This window comes from Ips typographus, linkage group LG1 (genome assembly GCF_016097725.1).
Source record: "Ips typographus isolate SLU linkage group LG1, UJ_Ityp_2.0, whole genome shotgun sequence".
In the NCBI taxonomy this organism is placed as follows: Eukaryota; Metazoa; Arthropoda; class Insecta; order Coleoptera; family Curculionidae; genus Ips; species Ips typographus.
Genome location: NC_138422.1, coordinates 19,986,631 through 20,011,169, shown reverse-complemented (window position 1 = coordinate 20,011,169; position 24,539 = coordinate 19,986,631). Strand labels below are relative to the sequence as shown.

General features: G+C 36.2%; 2 protein-coding genes and 1 long non-coding RNA gene across 11 annotated transcripts in view; 2 read left to right on the top strand and 1 right to left on the bottom strand.

The window, feature by feature from the left end:
- Positions 1–3,218, top strand: part of zip (myosin heavy chain 10) — a 60,458-nt gene extending 57,240 nt beyond the window's left edge. For 4 of the 5 annotated variants that reach the window (XM_081983739.1, XM_081983729.1, XM_081983752.1 and 1 more), the window contains one exon: positions 2,162–3,218. In XM_081983739.1, coding sequence (XP_081839865.1) covers positions 2,162–2,300 — 139 coding nt within the window. In that variant the 3' untranslated portion in view covers positions 2,301–3,218. The remainder of the gene's footprint in view (positions 1–2,161) is intronic. The other variant, XM_081983763.1, reaches the window with a different exon arrangement.
- Positions 3,219–6,659: 3,441 nt separating this feature from the next.
- Positions 6,660–24,539, bottom strand: part of LOC145731929 (antichymotrypsin-2-like) — a 46,169-nt gene continuing 28,289 nt past the window's right edge. For 3 of the 5 annotated variants that reach the window (XM_081983942.1, XM_081983922.1, XM_081983946.1), the window contains exon 4: positions 13,879–14,222. In XM_081983942.1, the coding sequence (XP_081840068.1) occupies positions 14,041–14,222 (182 nt within the window). In that variant the 3' untranslated portion in view covers positions 13,879–14,040. Of the gene's footprint in view, positions 6,911–13,878; positions 14,223–21,763; positions 22,071–24,539 lie in introns of those variants that run through there. The other 2 variants (XM_081983940.1, XM_081983936.1) reach the window with 2 other exon arrangements.
- On the top strand, positions 16,579–19,101 carry LOC145732017 (uncharacterized). The gene is made up of 2 exons (XR_014178923.1): positions 16,579–16,730; positions 17,949–19,101. It is a non-coding gene; the product is annotated as an uncharacterized LOC145732017 (long non-coding RNA).

Genomic DNA, 24,539 nt, shown 5'->3' with positions numbered 1-24,539 from the left:
CTACTACTTCACTCATTTTTCTTAATGCTGTGATTTCTGGCAGTTTAATTTGTGTTGTTATTGTTTAGTTAGATAAATGAGATGATTTGGTCACAACTACCTACTACACAAATTAAAAATGAAAAAAAAAACGATTTGTCAATTGTCGAGACAGCCAAGTGTATTTAGGAAACAGATTCTTGCTGTACTCAGAAAATATATTGTTCTCATTGGCTAGATAAAAATGCTCGCCAAGCGTAACGTAGAGTCTTCTTCTTCTAGTGCCTATTCGTTTCGAATATTTGCGACCATCCTGGCTATGATGACCTTGTTGACTGCTGCTTTAAACAGTTCTGTGGTTGTTTTTGAATACCATGTCCTTAGGTTCTTGAACCATGATATCCTTCTTCTTCCGGGCCCTCTCTTTCCAACCACTTTTTCTTGGAGGATAGATTTTTAAGAGTTTGTATTTGTTGTCATTTCTCATTATATGTCCGAGATATTCCAGTTTCCTTCTCTTAATCGTTTTCATCACCTCTTTTTCCTTCTCCATTCTTTCGAGTATCGTTTCGTTGGTCACTCTATCTACCCATGATATTCTAAGGATCCTTCTGTATAGCCACATCTCGAAGGCTTCTAGCTTCTTTTGTGTAGCTTCGGTCAATGTCCAGGATTCCATGCCATAGTACAATATGGAGAACACATAGCAGCGCAGGAGTTTTACTTTGATATCTAATTTGAGGTTATGGCTTTTGAAGAGCTTAGACATTTTGATGAAGGCATCTCTTGCTTTTTCTATTCTACATCTGATCTCTTGTGAGTGGTCCCACTGTTCGTTTATTAAGGTTCCCAGATAGACAAGTTTGAATACCTGTTCTATTGGTATATTTTTAATAAATAGTTGGCAATTTTCTTCCTTTTCTTTACTTATCGACTATTTATAGTTACTTATGATACTTATTAATTTTTAGCACATATCTTTCACTTACTTCATTTACTTTGTTCATTAGCTGTTGTAGACCTTCTATACTATCTGCAAATATGACGGTATCATCTGCATATCGGATATTATTCAGCAGTTCACCGTTTACAAGAAATTCATTATCATCGTTTTCCAGAGCCTTTCTCTCTTCTGAATCTCTTCTGAATACAGATTGAATATCAGAGGAGAGATGATACACCGTTGTCGTCCGCCCCGCAGAATATTAACCGCCTCTGTTTCATTTCCAGCGTTGATTTTTATGGTGGCTGTCTGGTTTCAGTACAGGTTTTGTATAATTCTGAGGTCTTTATCATCCATTCCGGTGCCTTTCAGCACTTGTATCATCTTCTGGTGTTGGACTTTGTCAAACGCCTTTTGGTAGTCCACAAAGCAGGTATAAATGTCGCAATTCATGTCCCTACACCGTTGGAATAATACTTATATACTGAACAGTGCTTCTCTTGTTCCAACTCCTTTCACGAAGCCAAATTGTGTGTGCTACTCTCTCTTCGCATATATTGTATATTCTGCGATGGATAACCTGAAGGAAAAGTTCATTAAGCTTATGGATCTGTATTCTCCGCATTTGCACCTTGTTTCTTGAGCAGCAATATAAATTCAGAGATGAGCTATTGTAACGTAGCGTAAAAGTTGAAAATTACCACGTCTACGCTTGATCATCCGGCCTAACTGTGTAAAAGTTAAAAACATAACATTAACAAATTGTGCCAAGTGACAATTAAATCATGTTTAGCGACATTTACTGTGAACAGCGGAAAAATGTTCCGCCAGATCTGTCAGCTGAAAATGTATTGTTGACCAATAGGAAATTAGTGACGTCAGATGCAAGACGCATAGAGTGCTTTTAACATGTGAGCTGTTGCAGAGGTCGCAGAAGAAGTCTCTTAACTGTAAAAAGTAAGCCCAGATATGACAAAAAGCATATTGACATTCAACTGGTAAAAAAGTACTTATTTTCAACCCGGGTAGAAAGTGAGAGTAGGTCATTTTCATCTTTTGGTTTACACATAACGCTATTACACATTCACGGTTGAAAATAAATTTGAATTTCAATAGATTTTTCCTGAATTACACTAACGGTTGTCTGTATTATGAAATACATACACTTGACTCTTTCTGAATTATAGCTCAAAATGGTTAAACTCTAAATTGAATTCTAACAATTTCATGAATTTCCAGGCGAGCTGGTGGAATAGACATAGCAACATCCCGCCTTAGTTCCACTAAACGTGGCTCGATTCCGGCGAGCGGAAACGTTTCCGGCGACGATTCCACCACCCAGGGCGATGTCACTGACGGCGACGAAGGGCTTAACTAAAAGTATTTAACCCCGCTTTCATAATAACGCTTTAAATTCCGACCGATCGGATCATTTTAATCATGCGATTGCGGCATCTGAGAGCAACGAGCTTTGTTGCCTGTTTACCAGGTACGCATTTCAGTTTTTTTTTTTGCTTTATTTGTTCTCAGCGGCCAGTAAGATTTATATGTTATTTTCTATTCAGTTAACAATATTTTTTATAAGAGTAAACATTTGCTTTTGTATATACATGTTACGTTGTACTTAGCCAGTGTTTCAACTATAATATGCTGCTGCAGTTTATTTATTCTTTGGTTTTTTTTTTATATTCAATTGACTTTTTCTATTAAATTGTTTTGATAAAGTTACATTTAACCTAGCTCGAAACAATATATATTATCACGTCAATTGTCTCTTTTGTTATAATTGCTTATATTTTATTTGATAATAACTGCTAGGACTTTATTATTTATAGACATTATACTTTTTTGTATTATTTTTTTATACGATACTGTTAAGACTGTAGACATGCCTTTCATATCTCTATACAAGTGATTTTTACTTTTTCAAACCCGCTCAATTATTTTTGGAATTTGAATTCAGCTGTTTTGGATCGCATCGAACTTGCAAAGCAAATTAAAGGAAAAAACGGTGTCGACTTTACTTTTTTATACCAATTTCCGTAAAAATAATATCGACTAACAAATAAATAATTAGAACTAGTTGAACAGTAATAACTAATTTTTATGATAACATTTTGATACTATTTTGTAGAATATAATATTATATTTTGTAAAGTCATACTATTATTAGGCTATAGTCGTCAGTTTTGAGCAGTTTTTTGTATATTCAAAACTTCGCACTTTTGTAAATATGGGGTCAGGGCTCTTAAACTATAACGTTAACGCGTTCAATAAAATTTATTTAAAATTGCAACTTGGTTTTTCATCTGTTTGTTTGTGAAAGCAATCCTTGGTTTTATGAAAAAATTTGTTTCAAAAAGTCAAAAATCTCCAAAATTTTATTGGGTAACTAAGCAGGGGATAGCCATCCAGAGCGGTTGTGTTTTTATGTAAATTCAATCTGCTTTAAACTGTCTTTTTGGCTGAATACTATCCTGAAATGTCTAACTGGGTTCACTGCTAATTTCTTCACCACTCAATTATTTTTGCCAAAGATTTGAAACGCAGACACTTCAGTAGTGTTTTCACTTGTCACAGACATTATTAGTATACAACGTGAGTCATAGTTAAACGGCCAAACCTATACTGTTTTCGCGGAGTGAGTTTACCCATGCGTCACGAAGGCTACGTCATTTATAATCATATGAATCAAATCAAGTTTTCGTCAACAAACTTTTTGTGTTCATATTATAGAAAAGGGCGTGTCTAAAGCTTCGTCACGTTTAAAATTTTGCGTGTATTGTCAGTCAGAAAGTAGAGATCTTTGGCTACAAATTTGCACAAAAACAACCTCATACCAAAGCAAATCAAAAATATCTTGACCGAAATAACATTTTTTATTTATGAGAAGTCTCCGTTTGGATCATAGAATTCCGTCTAAATTTGAAACCTAATTTATTTACCAAGTTTCGCAGAGATGTATCACCAATATGTAGTATTTCTTTAACTTTAAGCTCTTGATTTAGGTTCTGGATGGTTACATGTTTCTCTAAAATAAATACAACAAATTAAAAATTCAATAAGACATTCTGAGTGATGCTGTAGTATCTCATATCTCATTTTCAGGTTGCAATCCACTTATTTTATTTTAAACCCGCTGGAAAACATTTTAGACGCTTATTTTATTTTTTCTATGACTTTATTATTAATATGTTTGAAGAAATTTTTATGAAAAATCTATAATGCAACCCAAAAATCTCAGTCTCTGGAAACAATGAAATGTTAATAGATGTTTCTTACAAAAGTAGATATATTTTACTATTATTAACATACTATCGTTGTACATATCATATAATGTATTTCGAACATCCATTTTAATGCTTTCAGATAAATCAGTTGTCTTAGCCCGTCGATAACGTCTCGACTTACTTATTCTAGGTGAGGAAATCAAAAGATTACTTGCTTGCTTTTTCCGAATCGAATAAACAGTTTTGCGGAAAATTTTCAAAGCAGCTGCAATCTTCTAGTATCAAAAAAAAATACATCAGTAAGAATTTGTAAGGTCTTAAAATTTATTATTTTCTTCCTGAACAGATGATAAAGCTTCTAAAGGTCCTCCATTGGTTTCTTCCAATTCAAAATATTCACAAAGGTTAAGAATTAACTGCTGGGCTTGTCTGTGGAAATTTTTCCAGGCATTTTCTAAAAAAATACTGTAATAGTAAGTAATTCCGAATTTAGGAAAAACCAAATGGCTAAATAAAAACCATAATAGACACTCCCACTTTTTTTTACAGGTTTGTAATTGTGCCAATTTTGGTTAGATCGTGACAGCCGACATAAAAAAAATAAAAATATTAATAATAATATCATGAAAGTACTTACAGAATGTTAAAAGCGTAGAAACAATAGCTCTTAAAAGAACTGTGGTGGTGTGGTAAATAGAAAACTCTATAAATGATTAACAACACAAAGAAACGGAAAAGAATTAATAGTAAACAAATCAAATAAATTTCGATGGTTTTCAAACTGACAATGACTGAAATAGAAGCGCTAATCAGTAAATGTTTTTTTTTTGGAAGACATTCACTTAGATATTTACCCTTTTCTGAAAGTGAACAATAGACAAGGATAAAGTCAATAATGCATGTCTACTTCTAAATCACAGGGGGATGACGCACGGGTAAACTCAGTCCGCGAGAACAGTACCATGCCTCGAGAATTAGATTTTTTCATCACACTGTACTTTTATTTGCATTTAACATACCTCAAATTAGACAGGATAAACAGTACTTTACGGCCGCCGTACATTAAGAATGCTTAACGGACGCCCGCCGGTTTTTCGATTCGACGTGACATTGACAACACGCAATTTTCAAATATTTAACAAACACACTTACTCTAGGCAACCACATTCTCATTTTTATAGCCACTTGTGGTGTTGTTACGCTAACTCCCAAAATGGCGGGTATTTAACTTTTTTTAAAAGAAACCACGGCCGATACTTAAATAACACACTCGGTTTGTTTCAAACTTTGCTTGTTATATACCCTGTAGCGCTTTTTTAGAGGATTTCCTTGGTTACGTTGCCTCGGGCGCCACCTTCGTTATTTATAGTGGCTGAAAGTCCACTTTACGGTGCCTGGGTAGCCTTTAGACAGCTGAAGAAAGTTTCAGAAGGTTCGGAAATAAACAAAATTAAAACAACTGTTTTCACTAAACGTACTGTATTGCGGCTCTCTGTACTACAGCATATACTTACGGTAACGGTTACCTAATGAAACGAATGCTACCTTGTTCGGTGGTTCGGGGAAAGCGTGTAACGGTAAAGAAAACTAGCTACGGACCCTTCACTACTGTTTAGCCTGACTACTGTAGATTATGACTGTCTGAGACACAGTGCAAGTACGGCGGTACGGTACGGTTATGTAGAACTGGCTACTCGGCGCCGGAGTTTGTTCCAAAAACCCAAAGAGGCCCAATTACGTGACCAGCGGTGTTCCCGTCACTCGACCTAATCTCTATATGCCGCCCCGATTCCCCGGGTTTCGACAAACAGAGCCTCCGTTGCACACTGTTTCCCCAGAATCATGCAACAGAGGTTTCAAGTCTCGTGACGTTGCCAGTCACACAGCCGCTAATCCCTCCACCCTCCAGTACCCCAAACCCGTTCACTACTCCGTTTTCCCGGAGCCAAGTAAACGAGCTACATGATTCACCGTTCCTGCCTGCTACACCGTTTCCTCCCCGGTGTCAAACAAACAGGAACAGGACCAGAAGGATTATCTGTTTTCAAAATAAAGTAACTATAGCCGGCGCCGTCTTACCAGAAATACCCTCAAACGGAAATCCCCGGAAAAATACTGAAAATGCCCCAATTTACAGTTTGTTAAAATAACTACAGTTAACGGTACGGGTTTAAAACAGCAAACAGAACAAATTGAATTTGAGATATTGACCTATATTTTATATGAATATAAACATAGGGAACCTACCTCATTTCTGATGTGACTGCCGTGTTTATTCTTTTTTTTTTCAGTTTTGTCATTCAGATATAACTTTTGCCCTCTGCGTCGTCCAAAATGTTAAAACACTAGAAACAGACGCAAGAAGTTGAACATTTTCAGCTTCTTGCGGGCTGTCATTTTCAAATTTTGCTTCTACCAATAGAAAATAGGTAAGTCAGACGCAAGACGCGGTTATGGGAACTCATCGAGAATTTTGGATTTCGTTCCGTCAAACTATAAAGCCAGACTATACTTTTGTGTTTTTATTTTGAATTGGTGCATTTCTACGTATTATAGGTGTACAATGCACAAAATTGCCGCTTCAACTTCAACAAACCTTTAATCTGGATATTATTCTATTGAGGTCTAACAATACGGCCTCCAAACAAAACCACACTTTGCAATTCACTGCTTTGAACCTGCAGGTAAGCTACGAAAGGATGATCAGCCGTAAATTCTTCGGGAGGAGAAGGCATGCAACGAATCCCCACCATCAAACCTAAAAAAGAAAAATAGGTTAGGTTAGGAACACAGCGACATTGTTCTTAAAATTTATTATGTTCATAAACATATACAGGGTGTGGCTCATCAAAAGCAATTTTAGGAACCCTGTATATAATAAAATATCCATAAAAATAACGTTGGTGTATTCCAAAAAGGTAGTAAAGGATTTTGTTCAGTGCGGCCGGTGACGATTGTGACGTTAACGAATCACGTGATCGTACGATCGTCTATGGCCACCGCCTACTATACTAGAAAGCCTAGAAGGTGCTTATCAAAAATTCCAATATGGCGGAAATAGTGGTCACAGTTTGCGTTTGTTTGTATTGTGAAAATTGAGTTTTTTGAGGATTAGATGAATTTTTATGGTTTAAAATCAAGACTTGAGGTTATTTGCGTAAGTTATTTTTGTTTGCTGCCGTTCATAAATTTTTCAAGCCACATTGTAACAGCAATTCATGAAAAAGCCCAACCGTGTCAGTTTTTTACTTTACAAAAAACCGGATCTAACTCAATAGTGGTTGAACACTTTGAAGTGGGATGATTTTACTCCAACACTGTAAGTACAAGTACTTTCAAGTACAGTAGACTAATTAGGTACTTGTTACATGCGCAGGTATGTGAGTTTTATTTTAAAGCGTCCTTCATTGTGAGAGCAACACAAATAATTTTGAATGAATGTTCTTGGTAATAACATAAGAACTATTTACTAATTTTGCTTACCTAGTTTCAAGGATTTACAGATTTTCTTACATTAAACAGTGTTTAAACTAGTTTGCTGTGTGTTGTAGTTTCCAGGGCAAATGTTCTAACCAATTTGTTTAGGCTGGACTTGATTGTGTATAAAAAGCTCTATCTATACATATCTGGATCAGGAATGAACCTTTATTTGATTTTCCACTCACAACTTGCAAGCAACTACACGAAATAATTAAAAAATGCATATTTCTTACTGCATCTGCATACGTTTGTGTATAAAACGAAAACCGCTAATGCCGTCATTAAAAGTGACATTTTAGGCTTTCTAGTATAGAAGGCAGTGCTATGGCACGATAGCAGGCTTGCATACACATGACATTGGTAGAGAACTTGCATTTTCATTTGATTTGCGTTTGTGTTTGTGACTTAAGGCAGAAACAGACTGAGCTTACATCACGTGAGCCCACGTGCTATCACATTGTCATGATTTAAACCGGTGATGACATGCTTAGAAACACACTGATATCTCGTTTTATTATTTTTATATTTATGTACCACACAAATTTGACATATTGCAAAGTTAGTTGACATACGCATTGGATCAGTTTTTCTCTGATTTCAATCTTTGCTTGTCTTTGTAAATTTTCAATTATGTAAAGCGCCAGCTCTATCAGTTCTTCAGACTAGGAAGAATAAATGAAAACTGTGGCAGATTTTATCCTTCTCGAGGAAAGGGAAGCATGGATCCATGACATAAACATGAAAAGAATTGGGTGTTTTTCATTGTTGGGTTCAAAAGTTACAAAAATGACCCACAACGCTTTAAAAATGTATTTCCGAATGGCCAAAGAAGAATTTGGCTTTCTACATGGTTTAATTAATAATCGTTATATAGGTATTCCTAGCTCTTTTCCAAATTTCCTCCCAAGCTGCTTGGCGAATATGTTGATCGCGATATTCAAGAAATCCATGATTGTATAAAACACCATGTTCTCTAACATTTTCTATTAAAATTTCGTCTATTTTCAATTAATAAGAACATCCACCACAACCCAAACTGATGACATTTTTTCGTTCTGAGGATGTACCAGACATATCAGTGGGAGAAATAACAGCAGCACTCTCCGATATGAAAAACGGCAAGTCACCTGGAGATAGTCATTGAGGCCATTAAAGAAGGAGGAACGGCACTAACATATGCCATACAGAAGCTTTTTAACGCATGCTTGATCAGGGGCTCAACCCCTTCCCAGTGGCACAATTCCGTCATTACCATAATACATAAACAGGGTGACATCGCAAACCTAAGAAACTACCGACCGATTAGCTTGCTCTCTGACGTGTATAAACTTTTCACCAAGATCATAACAAAGTGACTTACGAACCTACAAGTCATAAAATTACTGATCAAAAAGTGGAGTACAATAAGCCATTATTTCTTGTATTTGTAGACTACGAAAAGGCATTCGATACCATCGACCAACATAAATTGCTGCTAGAGCTTGCTGACTGTAGAATTGACCATCGTTACATCGCCCTCATTAAAAATATCTACGATTCTGCAACCGCATGCGTTAGACTTCATGAAGATACGAGCAGATTTGAGGTGCAGCGCGAAGTTCGACAGGGTGACACTTCTTCTTCTTTAGGTGCGGTTTTCGTTCCGAAGTTATCATCAACGCTATGCGTATCTGATACTGCAGATCTAAACAGTTGGCAGTTGTTGCAATTATATCATTCTCTTAAGTTCTGCAGCCATGAATTCCTTCTTCTTCCTATGGATCTTTTGTCCATTATTTTTCCCTGGACAATAAGTAACTAGTATTTATCCCCCCTCATAATGTGCCCCAAGTATTGTAATTTGCGCTTTTTAATAGTAAGTATCAGCTCTTTCTCTTTTCGCATTCTTTGTAAAACCTCCACATTGGTTACTATCTCTGTCCACGGTATTCTCAGTATTCTACGGTACATCCATATTTCAAGCGCTTCTATCCTTTTGGTATCGATCTTTTTCATTGTCCACGCTTCCATTCCGTAGAAAAGAACCGACAGAACGTAACATCTCACAAGGCGAATTTTAAGCTTAAGACTTAGATCTCGTCCGCAAAACATCTTCTTCATTTTAGTAAATGTGGCTCTAGCTTTCTCCACTCTGATCCTGATTTCTTCAGAGCTATCGTTATTTTCGTTGATAACATTTCCCAGGTAATTATATTTTCTCACACGTTCGATCTTTTGACCATGTACGGTTATGTCAGGGAAGTTTTGTGGTGATTTAGATACCACCATTATTTTTGTTTTGCTGATGTTAAGTGACAGTCCGTATTCCTCACTGCATTCTACTATTATATTAATTAGTATCTGAAGATCTTCTGGAGTTTCTGCACTTACAACCGTGTCATCGGCATATCTTAAGTTGTTCTTTGAGATGCCGTTTATTTTTATACCCATATCTAGCTCCAAAAGTGCTCTGTTTATGATGTCTTCTGAGTATAGGTTGAATAAGATCGGTGAGAGTACACATCCCTGTCTTAGGCCTTTCTTTATCTCGATTTCCTCCGTTGTCTCTTTCTCTATTCGATTATTTGCTTTTTGGTTATAGTAAATCTTGGAAATAATTCTGATGCCTCTTTTATCTAAGCGTTTTTCTACCAGCAGTCTCATTAGATGATCGTAAGGTACTTTATCGAACGCTTTGTTATAGTAAATGAAGCACAAATTTTGGTTCATATCTAGACATCTTTGGCACATGACGTTAAGTGCAAATAGTGCTTCTCTTGTTCCAAGTCCGTTCCGAAATCCGAATTGAATATCACCAATATTCACATCTAGTTTTCTGTAGATTCTTTGTGTGTTCCATTAGGCTTATTGTGCGATGGTCAGTGCACTGTTTTGCGTTTGCCTTTTTTGGTATATACAGGGTGGTCCAGTTTTAAGTGTCAATAATTCACCATTTGATAGCCAATCAAAAAATAAGTTGACTTGCATTATGTCATTTTTCTGAAAAACGTTTCCTAAGGAAGATACAGTCCTCCGAATTTCCATTTAAAAAATCGTTTTATAGTTTAAAACTGAACATCCAAGACTTGTGAAAGTCCAAATTTGTACTGAATAGTCTAAAAACTTTTTTACTACTAGGAATGTTCTTATGATTCGCTTTCTCAGACTGCCATCCTGGTTGAGTGTCTGAAACTGGCATTTAAGAACTAAAAAAAGTCCGGAAATCAAGACAAATATTGTATTGTGCATGAAACTCATTTTTTACTACTAAAAATAATATAAAAATTGACTTTTAATGCTAGAACTGACTTTACTAGGACTAAAGAGAGTCCAAAAGTATATTTTCAAGACTTTTAATTGATGTACAACTCAATTTTCTGGACTGGACAACAAGTCTAGAAGTAAATTAAATTTTCGGACTATTTTATTTCCAAAAATTAGTTCTCAAGACTATTATTGTAGCATTATTTTTTAGGTACCAAAATTTTTTTACTTTTATTGCTGAAGAAACTTGACTTTTGGATATAGTCTTAAACTCGATTTTTCAGTCTTAAAAAGCACTAAAAACAGTCTGAATTTCTTAGAGATGCTACAATTTATTGCACCTATGAGTGTAGAAGTCAATTTAATAGTGAATACGCTTGAAATAACATTTTCAAGACTATGGTCAGTGGACACACTGGCTTTTAGGCCTGATAAGTCAAAAACTTTGTAAAGATAGTCTTGAAACTCGATTTGAGGCACTGAAAACAGCCTTAAAAGACTAAAAACAGTCTAGTTTATTAAGAAATACCAGAATTGTTAGCACTGAGGTGTCTAGAAGTCGATTTAATAGTGACAAAGCTTCGAATGCCATTTTAAGTCTATGAAGAATGTAAAAATTGTTTTTTAAGTTTGCTATGTCAATAACTTGGTGAAGATAGTCTTGAAACTAGATTTTCCAAGCTGAAAGCAGTTTTGAAGCACTAAAAATAGTCCAGAATTCGAAGAAAATGAAAATCAAAAAAGCACGAAAAGTTAGTTTTCATGAATCTAATGTCAATGTCCTGCATCTAAGACTATTTTTAAGACTAAAATATTGAAATTTGTCTTCAAATTATGAAAACTTACTTTAAATCAAAATTTTAAGCTTCTGATGTCACTTACATTTTGGGGTTCAAGTCAATTTTTAAGGTTTAAATGTATGAATTTGTAGTAATAATAAATTCTTGAAAAAGTAGTTTTTATGTCTACAAGTCAATTTTTAGTATTAAAGTCTATCGATTTGCATGAAAACTGGTTCCAAACACAACTTTTAAGCTTCTGAAATGTTTATCTTTTCTAATTCAATTTTCAAAACTAAAGTCTTTTAGTTTGTCTGGAAACTATGAAAACTGGCTACAATAATATTTTTTCAAGTGAATTTTCCGTTTCCAAGACAATTTTTAAGTTGGGTTAGGTTAGTTTTGGGTCTTTGACCGTAATAACGTGTAATAAAGTGCTTGTTCCAAGTTTAATCAATATTGCTCCAACGGTCTGACAGTTATGACAAAAAAAAACGATTTTTTAAACAGAAATTTGAAAGACTGTATTTTCCTTAGGAAGCACTTTTCAGGAAAATGACATAATGAATGTCAACTTATTTTTTAATTGGCTATGGATTGGTGAATTATTGACATTTAAAACTGGACCACCCTGTGACAAAAGTTGACAGAAGCCATTTGGTATTTCTCCTGTTTTGTAGATGCAGTTAAAGAGGTTGGCTAGAGAGTGAGTATTCACTGAATCAAGTTCCACAAGCTTGAGAAGTTCTGATGTAAGCCCGTCTGGACCCGGTGATTTACCATTCTTCATTGTTTTTATAGCGTATAGTATTTCTTCCTTACTTATTTCTGGTCGCTCTGTATGCTATCTATGTTATATACATGTCTTTTATCGTCGAACAGTTCTTCTACATTATTCTTCCAAGTCACAAGCTTTTGTTGTATGTCGGTTATTATTTCTCCATTTGCGTTGCATAATAGGTTGGGATGCCTCCGTTTCTGTATACCTGACAACTCCTTTATCTTTTAATGTAGGTTAAAAATGTCATGTTTTAGTTGCAGTTCCTCAATTTTCTCGCACTTTCTTTCGTAAAAAAATTCTTTAGCTGTCCTTATTTCGTTTCTGAATTGTTTGTGTACTTCCTTATACCTTTGTCTACACTCTGTCTTACAATGTCTTCGCTCTTCCATCAGTCCCAAGATTCTTTCCGTCATCCACTCTTGTCCCTTTCTCTGTTTCTCTCTGATAACTAACTCTGTAGTAGGTGTTGTTGCAGGTGTCAGACACAGATTAAATCATTTTGTAATAGCGCGGACGGATGACATACGGGTCAATTCAAATTGTATGCAAGCGGCACAGAATAGAGATACGTGGCAACTGTTACGAGAGGCCTATGTCCAGTAGTGGACGCAGCCAGGCTGACTGATGATGATGACCCCTCAGTTCGTCTCTCATATAAACCATATGAGCATTCGCATTAAGTTTATTGCATTATAGCTTGATTTTACTTTAAACGAGAATATTTTATTTTAAAAAATTAAATCTCGGCCAGGTATCTCAGCCTTTATCCTCCCAGTTCCAAACAATCTGACCGGCGAAGCCATCACCCAGATCCACGTCCCCACCAAGTCGTTTGCACAAATTATTGTCACGTTAAGGGAGGGCTCAGAGGGAAGAAAACTCAGGATTCCACAGGTAACTCGCTTTATTGTCTAAAACATACAGAGGGCGCAGATGGCGACCGCTTTAACGGGGATGATTGAACCCTAGACTCTTGTCCGAGGGCATTCACCAGGCCGGTAAAGACGTTGTGGTCCTAGCAAAGGATGGTAGGTAGGTAGGGCAACTCTTGCTGCTCGCCCACACTATTTCCTTTGCTAGGGCCGATACTCAGGTGTGGCACTTGGTCACCTAATGCTCCACGTTTCGTTACATAAGAGGCGTACCCAGACTAACCCAGAGATCAGGCAGTGACCTCCCTCTGGGGGAGACCCCAGAGTTCGGTGATTTAGCCGAGCTACGGTGCATCTTTTCTACTCGTCAGCGACCTCATTATGCTAACCTTGCTGGCTATGCTGATTACTGATTACGGGTGTGACATTATTCTTAATTAATTTATACGTTGCAGATTTAAACTCCTTACTCAGCGTGATAATATAGTACCTATTTTGCGCTCATGCGGTAAACCCTCATTTTCACATCATTATTTCACAGGAAAATATTTGAACAAAACAAACAACAAAAAAGTTAGTACATATTTAATAACACAGTACATATTGCAACATTATCTTGTATCAACACCAATATAAACAATAAGCATCTATGTTAGCTACTAAGGAGGTCAGTCAGCTGTAATACTAAATAGAAAATAATACTTCAATGTACTGAAATTAGTAATAAAATTCTTTAAGCCTTTGGATTTGACACCCTTCCTTGAAACAATGGAAAAGCGTTAAAGAAGATTCTGGACTGTCTTTCCTTATCTACGACTGAACCGCGTGTTTGTAGAATAACAACAAAAGGATGGTCAGCAATAAACTCTCCAGGTGCTACCGGTATCGCAAAACTCATCAGTGATATCGCTACACCTAAAACAAAGGAAGGGTATTATAATAAGTATAGTTAAAATGCATCTGTACGTATTTTGTAACAAATTACAAGTTGTGACACACTACTAACAGTTTTAGTAAAATGTAATTACAGTTAAAATGATTGGACAAAGCTATAACTCTTACACTTTTTCTCCTTGTCGTTTGAGGGAGGTTAAATAATTATAGAAAACGCGTCCGTGAATTGAAAATAACGGTCAATAACTAAAACTTTCCATTGAAACTATACCTTACTTAAGTGGAAAAAGTAATGGTGAATTAGGTTGGCAACAGTGGTAGAATGTGATTGGTGTGTGGGAAGTACAGTTTACACAACCAAAATCATAAATAAACAGCTGATTTCTTCAATTTACCCATTTTAGGTGAACATTAACCGCATTCTACAGGGTGGGTTAAAAAAATCATACAAAATAAAAATCAAATGATTCTCGATACAAATAAACAATGTATCTTTATTCGGTAAATTTAATCGACAATAACGGTTTTTAATTTTAAAAAAAAAACAGATCCACAGCGTTCATATCCGAACACATTATCATTTCTGCTAACTCATTCAAATTTTTAAATTCTTCTTCTTCTTCTTAAAATAGGCTTTCAGCCTGTTTTTCCAGCTTTATGGAGTTCCTTGTGACGTCGACATCCAGCTATCCCTCCACCTCTTTGGTGGTCTGCCTGGTGGTCTTCTAGAGTGTGGTTTTCCGTCTCTCGCAATTTTAGCAATTCTATTGTCTTCCATTCTGTTGATGTGTTGATTCCACTCTCGCCGTCTCTGTCTCGTCAATCTTACAATGTCCTGTATGTCGCAGATTCGTCTTATTTCTTGGTTGGGTATTTTGTCACGTAGCGTGTGTTCCGTGATACTTCGGAGCGTTCTCATCTCTGCCATTCGGGTTATGCTCTTGGTTCTGCTGGTATTTGCCGTGGTTTCTGCGGCATATGTGGTTATTGGCCTTACGCATGATTTATATATTCTGGTCTTTGCTTCTATTTTTAGGAACTGGTTTTTCCATATAATGTCTTTCAAACATCCGGCTATTCTAGAAGCCTTATCTATTTGGTTCTTTACCTCAGATCTCCTGTCTTGATGGGCGGTTATTTCTACCCCTAAGTATCTGAAGGACATCACCTGTTCTACTATTTCGTCGTTAACAGCTAGTCTGCATCTTCTAGGTTCTTTTGCTACAACTAGTGATTTTGTCTTGTTTATCGCAATCGACATATTGTAGCGTTTCGCTGTCAGGTAGAATTGATGATGCAGCTCATCTTCGTTTTCTGATATAATTACTGCGTCATCCGCGTGGCACAGTATTGTTATTTCTCCTTTGTTAGTTCTGTAACAAAAGTTCTCAAGTCGATTCCTGGGGCTTTTCTGTTTCTTAGTTCCTTGGTATATATTTCTACTAATTCGTGGGTGATACGGGTAGTTGCTTCTGCCATTGCTGGCTTTTCCTGGTGTTGAGTCTCATTTTCGTCGAACATTTGTTTGAAGTAATTTATCCATGCCTCGCCCAGGATATTTGTTACTGTTACATATTCGTTGACTTCGCGTTTCCTTCGTCTTATCAATCCCCATATCTTCTTTTGGCTGCCATAGAGGTCGTGTTCCATATCCGCAGTGAAGGTTTCTCAGTATTCGGTCTTATTTCTGTCTGCACTCTGTTCTTTATTTCCTTGTATCGTATCCACTCTTCCGGTGTTCTGTTATTTAAGTATCTCAGGTAGGATTCACGTTTTTCTCTTACCATTTGTTTTACTTCCGGCGTGAAGTGTTATGTTTATTTGAGTTTTTGCTTATCCTCCTTTTGCCTAATGCTTCATTGACGGCAGTTTTGTTGTGTAATTTCACTTTTTCCCAACTAGCTTCCACGTCGTCCTGATCCAGGATTGGCTGTTCTCTGATCTTTTGGGTGAGTCTTTTTTCGTATAAATCCTTCACGGTGGGATTATTGATGGATTCGATGTTCAGTTTGTCTACGTAAATATTTTTTCTTAATTGTGTTGTTAGGGAGCGTACCGCTATATATATAATCGATCATGGACGAGAAAATTATTATTTTTACTTGAAATTCTAGGTTTCGTTAATAATCTTTAATAATTAATACCTGCCAAACTGTTTTACCATGCCTGCCAAATTGTTTATTTTTCGATAAGACACTGTATAAGTTATAGCCATACAATATTTGGTTTCTTTTTAATTTAAAGCAGAAAATTAGTAAGTGGCGCATCAGTAAAATTAAGAAATTTCTATATTAAAACCTATTACTTCAAGTGGATTGGAACACACAAATATGACGCAATCATGATTATGTCCAAAAAGTATTTAAATACATTAAAGTAATGTGTGTTGATAAGAGTAAAGTTATTTGCTTTAGTTTAGTGTGGTAATACATGTAAAAGCGCGAGCAGTTTTGCAATTAGGTGCCCGATTTGAAAGTCAGACAAAGTGCGCTTCAAAACTCAGTGATAAGTTTAATTAACATCCTTCAGGCAAGTATACATTTCTAAAAACATACACACACATCAAAATAATAGAATAAGTCTAGATTGATTTATGACCGAACTGTCTGCAAAGGAATTCTAAAAAGTTTAATATAAACCCATAACGAGCGTATTTAGAAAAAAAATTATACTTAAAAGATTAGATAAATAATAATATTGTACCTATTATTTTGCTGATAAATCTATAAGTCCACCGTCATATACCACTACAACTTTACACATACAATATGATGTTATAATCAAATATACAAGGATGAGTTTCACGCCACAAGATATCGATCGTTATAACCCCAAACAAAAAGTACTTTTTCTATAACCCCTTCAAGGATGAAAATATCACTTTTACTACCTAAGGAATGAAGAAAGTATTTTCCTCCCTAGGGCTGTTTTTTTTTGAAAAAGCATAACATTGAACCTAAAAAAAATTAGATGTGCAACTCTGGAGTAAACTGCTTTTTCCTCCCGCAAACAATAATTTTCGAGTGTGAAAGTTGCACTTGCCGCCCTTGTTGCGCAAGTAACTATTACCAGAAGGGGGAACAACACACAGTCTTCTACACTATAACTTTATTGTAGCCCTCTAAAGGTAAGGGCGTGCTCGACTAGTTTCGGGCATACATAGATAGACAGCGAAACCCGTTATGTGGAATATTTTAGTATAATTTTGTAAATTTGTATAAAGGCTCAATAAACTTTATGATTAGAACGTACAAATGGCTTCCCCAAATCTACAGCTAACAGCCCCATTAATTCGGTTAACATCGATATAAACTATTGTTTATTCATGAAAATCTTCACTTCGAGTTTGGTTTGTTACTTGTTGTATTAATAACTATTAAACTACTATGCATCTTAATTTTCTCTGATATTCTCTTTGTTTCGGAGATATGGACGATAACTTTGGAAATTGTTATTATCTTAAACTTTTAAATTTTTGGAAAGCACTTACAAATCCCCATTTGGATTGATGGACTTGTTGATATCATTATTTAGATTCTAACAAAATTTGAAGTTTCTGTCTCAGTTCGAATACAGCTGAATATGGATCAAAATTCATTGTTTTTGGGAGTTGGATCTGTACTGGACATCAAACTTCACAGTTTGGCCGACGTTTTGCAGAATTTATCTTTGCGTCCTTACGGTCGGTTAAGCTTAATCAGCTATTCAACCGAGAAACGTAAATTCCAAAATATTTTTGTTTTGTAGGAACGATCACCGGAAAATGCTAGAACGAGTAACATTTCAAAACTGAGTGCAACATTGTTTAAAAAAAAAGGGCAACATCAAGCGGCAATAACTGTATGGTGATCACCGTGAATCCATTCCAACAAGCAAGGCTCTATGTCCCGGTAAGCCAAGACTCTGTAGATGACGTCGAAGGAAGTGTTGTCAAATGCCCCTCTACGTCCAAGAATTCTCCAAGGGACCCTTCCTTAGTCGAGAGAGCCCCCTCAACTTCCCGACAAGATGATAAAGAGCAATTTACCACTTTTGTAAGCGTATTGATGTGGCACGTATTAACTATCTATCTTTTAGGTGGCGATTGATTCGACGATCTAGAGTCTTTAATGAGACTCGTCGGCCAAAACGATTTCAGCCACTTTAACCTTTCCTACACAGTGTTCCTTCAAACGTCATGACAAGAGGAGCTAAAGAGTCAAGACCACGCTGCGCCACGGTTTGCGGAATACCGGGCTCCCGCTCCTCCAGCAAGGGTATATGGTGGGTTGCACATTCTGTAACTCTTCATATGAAATTTGAGGTTGATGAGACTACACGGTAACTTATTTTGTTGATCAGTGTTTGCCACTCCCTGGAAGTCACTACCTCAGAACAGGCAGAACCTCTGGAACTCGTCCGTCATCACCACCTCGCCAAAATACCCAATGACACAATGCAAAAGTTACTGGGCAGTTGTTGATCCTGTTGACTTAAAACTAATGAAAGATCCCTTTCAAAGTTGCGGTGATCAAAGTGGTCACTCTTGTTAACTGAATTGACCGTGTATCGAGTTATCCAGAGCCGTTCCTGGTTTCTTAGATTTTGGATGTGGGAGAACGCGACCTCGAAAACGAATATTTCCTTGGGGTCCGTCAGCTCCACCAAGATGTCCGGTTTGTTGTGGTATAACTGTCACGCTATTCATTCCGGACTTGAACGATTCTCTGCACTGTCAAATTGGACTCTGACTGATGATTGCTCTGAGTGATGCCGGGTAGATCCGTCTCCGCCACGTGGTCTAAAAGGAGGTCTAAAACTTTGTGACGGAGAACACGCCGATATAGCCGATAGACTGTGAATTACTGTAGCATTTTACCAATCTAATTTTTAGTAGTATAGTGAGACGTTTTTCTGTAAATATGTTTTTCATTCTAACAAAATTTGATCTTGCTTTCTCAATCCTAGATTTAATTTCTATGGTCATGTCCCATTGACTGTAAACAATTGTTCCCAAATATGTGTATTTTTCAACGTGCTTTCTATTGGTATTCGTTGTTTGCTAATGCACATCGTTCAATTTCTGTAATAGACTCTAAAGATGTTCAAGACTACTAGCTACGTTGGCAGTGTCGTCCGCTTATCTAATGTACTTGATGAGTTTCCCATTCATCTTTATTCCCTCTGTGACATCATGAAGCCCCTCCTTTATGGATTAGCTACCTTCGGAAGCTTCCATGGTGGTTGCCGGCACTCATCTGCATTTGTTCCTTGAGATGAGTGTAAGCTGGTTAGGAGTCCCGTATCAAAAACGACTTATTATCTTAATATGTCTGTACAAAAGCTCAGTTCTGTGGTTCAAAAGGTTACTAAGAATTTAAAAAAAAAAACTAAAAAGGGAAGAAAGTGTCTTTGTTTATGAGAAATCTAGAGTTTTACGCTGCGACACTGCTTTTAAAACACTGAGTACATTTCATATTTTCATTTGTTATCAGGTATTATTCTAAAAACATGTAAATAATAAACCTCATTGGTTGGCATGTTTAGTCTTTTGTACTACCGTAAACAAGCTCATGATCTTGTGTCCATTTAATGAGGTAGCAACTAACCCCATACGTCGTGTACACGGTCACTTATTTTTCGCATCACAGCAAATCAAAGTAGCAGGTTGAACCAACTCCCCAATAAAGTATTTTAACCTTCTAGCGAGTTTCAGTTAGTAGCTCCTGTTATTTGCAAATACACAAGCCTATATGCTACACAAATGAGGTATTTGGTATTTGTGTTTTTATTATGCTTTTAAAATACTGTGGTCTATTGCTATGACTATAACAACCAAATTTTTTTTTTAAGATATTCTTAAAAATTAAAACTTAAATTCAGCCCCACCATGGAAATTGCAATAATTTATCTGATGAGATACCTGATAATAAATAACATATTGGATTTTTGCATATTTGACTAGAGCCTTTCTGTTCAGTCTTGCCATTTGGTAAAATTTATATTCTTACGAAGAGCGCCTCCGGCGATAAGTCAAATGACACTAGTCCATGTGATATTACTGTCTTTTTCAAAAAAATGATCATGTGACAAACTGTCAGATGATGACACAAAAGCCGCTCTAACCTAACCAATTTTTGATTAAAATATCCAAAGGCCAAAGCACTTTTCTGTGATAATAGAATTTTTATTGTTTCAGCTAAACTATAACTCTAAGCCAGAAAAAAAACATTTTAAAAAAGTAGAAATCTAATATGACGCCTCCAAAACATAAACCTAAAAGCTGATGATGGTTGTCCACATCTAAAACTTTTTATATCAATGATCATATTGCCACATTGTAGAGAAGCAAAAGCGTCAAGAGTATAATGTCATATATTTTTAGTAATCTCATTAAATACATTAGGAAAGACACAGAAGAGTGCTATAAAATAACGACATAAGCAATTGATTAGAACGTCAGAGCGGGCTCTATGACGTCATTTGACAGTGTGATCGAAAATAATAGTAAAATATGGCTTAGGTAATCGTGGGATGAGGAGGTTACTAATAACGTTTCGGTTACTAACACAGTTAATTGGGTGTTTCTCTTAACCTCCTCATCCCTAAGCCGTTATTAAAAGTAAGGAGACGATAGTAAACCAGTAGTAAAATACTTCACTGTAAACGAATCGACGCGCCACCTACAGTTAGAAAAATGAAACAATGGCTGCCACACGCCACGATCTATCCATTTACATATTAATTATCCATAGGCCCTGAAGATGCAAAGATAAACTTGCGAAGGTAAACTGTAAAGTTTGATTTCAAATACCGATCCAACTCCCAAAACCGAAAACATCAGTCATTCAATTGGGGATCATAAACCACAAAATATACAATAAAATACGGCTTAGGTGGGATGAAGAGGTTACTAATAACGTTTCGTCGCAACACAGTTAATTGGGTGTTTCTGTTAACCTCCTCATCCCACGTTTACCTAAGCCGTTTTTAAAAGTAAGGAGACGATAGTAAACCAATAGTAAAATACTTCACTGTAAACAAATCGACGCGCCACCTACAGTCAGAAAAATGAAACAATGGCTGCCACACGCCACGATCTATCCATTTAAATATAAATTTGCTGACAAAAACCTTAACTAAACATTCGGTTTAAATAGGCAATTGTTGATATTCTGATTTTTGACAGAAAACATTAATCGACTATAAAATGAAACTTTTTTGTGCATGTTTAATTACAAATTTGTTTTAGTAGCCGCCGATTTACGTAGTACGAGAAATAAATCAACATATTTAAATACTTTTATGTAATATGTATGTACATACTTACATGTTTTGCCAAAAACAACATTTGCAAGACAGTGCAGTACCACTAATACTAAAAGGAAATAAAAATAAAAGAGATAAAGGAAACGGTAGTGAACGTGATTAATTTGCACAGCAAACAAGAGTTTCGTCTAAGACTAATCTGTGTACTTTAGACTAAAGTATCCTTTAGAAATCTCTCTTGATTTAGATGTTTAATTGATACCAGGATTATGATTAGAACTAACGTCGATTATCAGTAAAAAACAAATTAAAAATTGCAATTCAATTTAAAATTTTTATTTAATCTTATAAAACCTGTACAATAATAAATTTTTCATAAATAAAAGTAAAATATTATGACAAAATAAAAAATATAGAAAAAATATAAAGTGCATCCTGTAAAGTTATAAATAAATAAGTGATTCACAGTTTCACATTAGTTCGGATATTGATGTCGACCGAAAAATATAAAATTCCGCGTTCCTGCTGATTTATAGGCCAAATAAAATAAAAATGGATGGTCTGCAAAAAATTGCTGAGCGGGCATTGGAATAGAGAGGGATCTCATCATGAAAACCATACCTAGTCAATGACAGAAAACATAAAACGTTGATAAACACCGAATTATTGCGATCGTAAAATGTATAATATTAGAGAGGTACTTATAATATACAATTTGTATGGTCAGATGTCTTCAAAGGATAGGTATGTGTTACTAGTTAACAGGAGTTTACGTAATTAGTAATAAAGTGATGATAAGTGTTTGTGTGAAACCCTTGACCACTAAAGGTAGGTATTTAAGTCCTATATGATAGTAAAGGGTTTGTTCTGGTATTTTAATATTAAAGCTTTGAAATCAATTAAAGCAAAAATCAAGAAGACAATGACTGGCTCGACTGCTGGAGCGTCGGTCGTATTTATACCGGTGGGGGCTGCACATGCGCATAACGGTTACGCATCTCTCTCTTGACGTGGTCTCTTCCTTTCTGTTGATGATGTTCTCGTGCTTAAAGATCTCAATGGCTTCTCTAGATAATCTAGGCTAGTAACGTTGTGATTGATCCAAAACCTCCACCTCTTCAAAACGGATAACTTGTCCTCTAGAAAGTGCATGTTCTGCCACCGCTGATTTCTCGGCCTGTCCCAGTCTGCAACTTCTCTTGTGCTCTGCTATATCCAGAAGCCGATAAAGGATCCCGTTTGTCCTTGGCCGATCTGAGACTCTGCTGTATGGTGCGGGTTGATTTAAAGACCGGATTGACCTTGTGCTTCTCTAAAATCCGTCCAATCCTATCCGTAACCTTGTGTATGTATGGTAAGCAAGTCCAACCAACGTTCTCTTCAACATCCCCCGTTTGTTGTCTACGTAGTTCGATGTTTTTTGGGCGAGTGGCTCTGTAGAGTTGTTTACTATACAGGGTGTCCCGCGAGGTAAGGGACAAAATTTCACTACGTGTTCTTTATGTGAATTCGAGTCAAAAATGTTCTATGAACATGGGTCCGCAAATGCTTCCTTACCGAGATATGATTTTTTAAATTTAATAGTGATTTTGTACCGAAAACTACAATGGCTCTCATCCACATTATTAAAAAGGCTAGACTATGCTTACAATAGGAAAATGGGCACTTTGAACAATTATTATAAACAGTTATTTTCCAAGAGGTATTAACTTTTTTTGTAAAAAAATATTTTTGTGAGGTTATTGTACTTTTCAACACAATAAAACTATTAAACTTAAAAAAATCATATCTTGGTAAGGAAGCATTTGCGGACCCATGTTCATAGAACATTTTCGACTCGAATTTACCTAAAGAACACGTAGTGAAATTTTGTCCCTTACCTCGCGGGACACCCTGTATACGTTCCACACCAAAACCCTTTCCACATGCTTAAGCTCCTTTTCTAACTATGATGGTTCGCAAATTCTTCTTGCCCGCTCCGACAGGGTTTTGATCACCCTTCTTTTTTGGCTAGGGTGATGATTAGATCCACTATTGAGGTAACAGTCCGTGTGTGTTGGTTTTTGATACACCGTGTGGGCCAGTGTTCCATTAGGTATCCTTGTCACCATTAAATCAAGGAAAGATAGACGTCGTCCTTCTTTCTTGGTCTCCATAGTAAATTGAATTCTTGAATATATGGAGTTTAGATGTACCAAGAATTGCTGCAGTTCGTCTTCACCGTGGCTCCAAACTACAAAGGTATCGTCAACGTATCGAAACCAGCACTTTGGTTTATTTGGGGCAGTGGCCAGAGCACTTACTTCGAAGGTTTCCATAAAATAGTTTGCTATTACCGGACGGAGATGTGGACGAAACGTCAGGAAGAAATTCCATTGGACCACGGCCTATAAGCCCGGATAACTTTCATATTTCAGTTTTGACCGGCCGTGAAAGCCTTCATATTCTGATAAATAAAAGACAATTATTTTGTACTCAGTACAATTTATACAGGTAGAAAAACATCCTTGTTGTTGACTTTCGGAACGGACTGATGATATCTTGCGACAAACTGGATAATTACATCACATCTCCAGGATTTCCTATGCAAATTTAACCTCAATCCACTTTGAAAGCGATATTGTTTATGTAAACTTTAAATTAAAAACTTGACAGCGTGGGTCAGTGTCGGGATGGTTGCGGCAACAGTCATAGTAAGTAAGTACATGCGCACTGTTCTTATCTTAAGTTTCTGATTGGTCAGGACAAACTACGCAATGTGCTGAAACTCAATAGTGGTTCATGTGGACTTAGCATCAAATTAGTATTTCCTTACAACACAGTAGTAATAATTCTAATAATCAAGGTAGAAATTATTGAAGACAATAAAACAAAAATTATATAAGGAAAAAGTACAGTATGTCGAGAAGTAATAAGTAGCAGAATTGTTCACATTGTACAGGGTGGGCCAAATAGGCTCACCCCACATATTTTTTTCATTTTAAAAATATGAAATATGTAAGGTATTATTTTTCAAAATACTAAGTCTAACATAACAAAAATTAAAATTTTTAGTACGCCTTCCATTTTCCAGCGATTCTTTGGGCTATC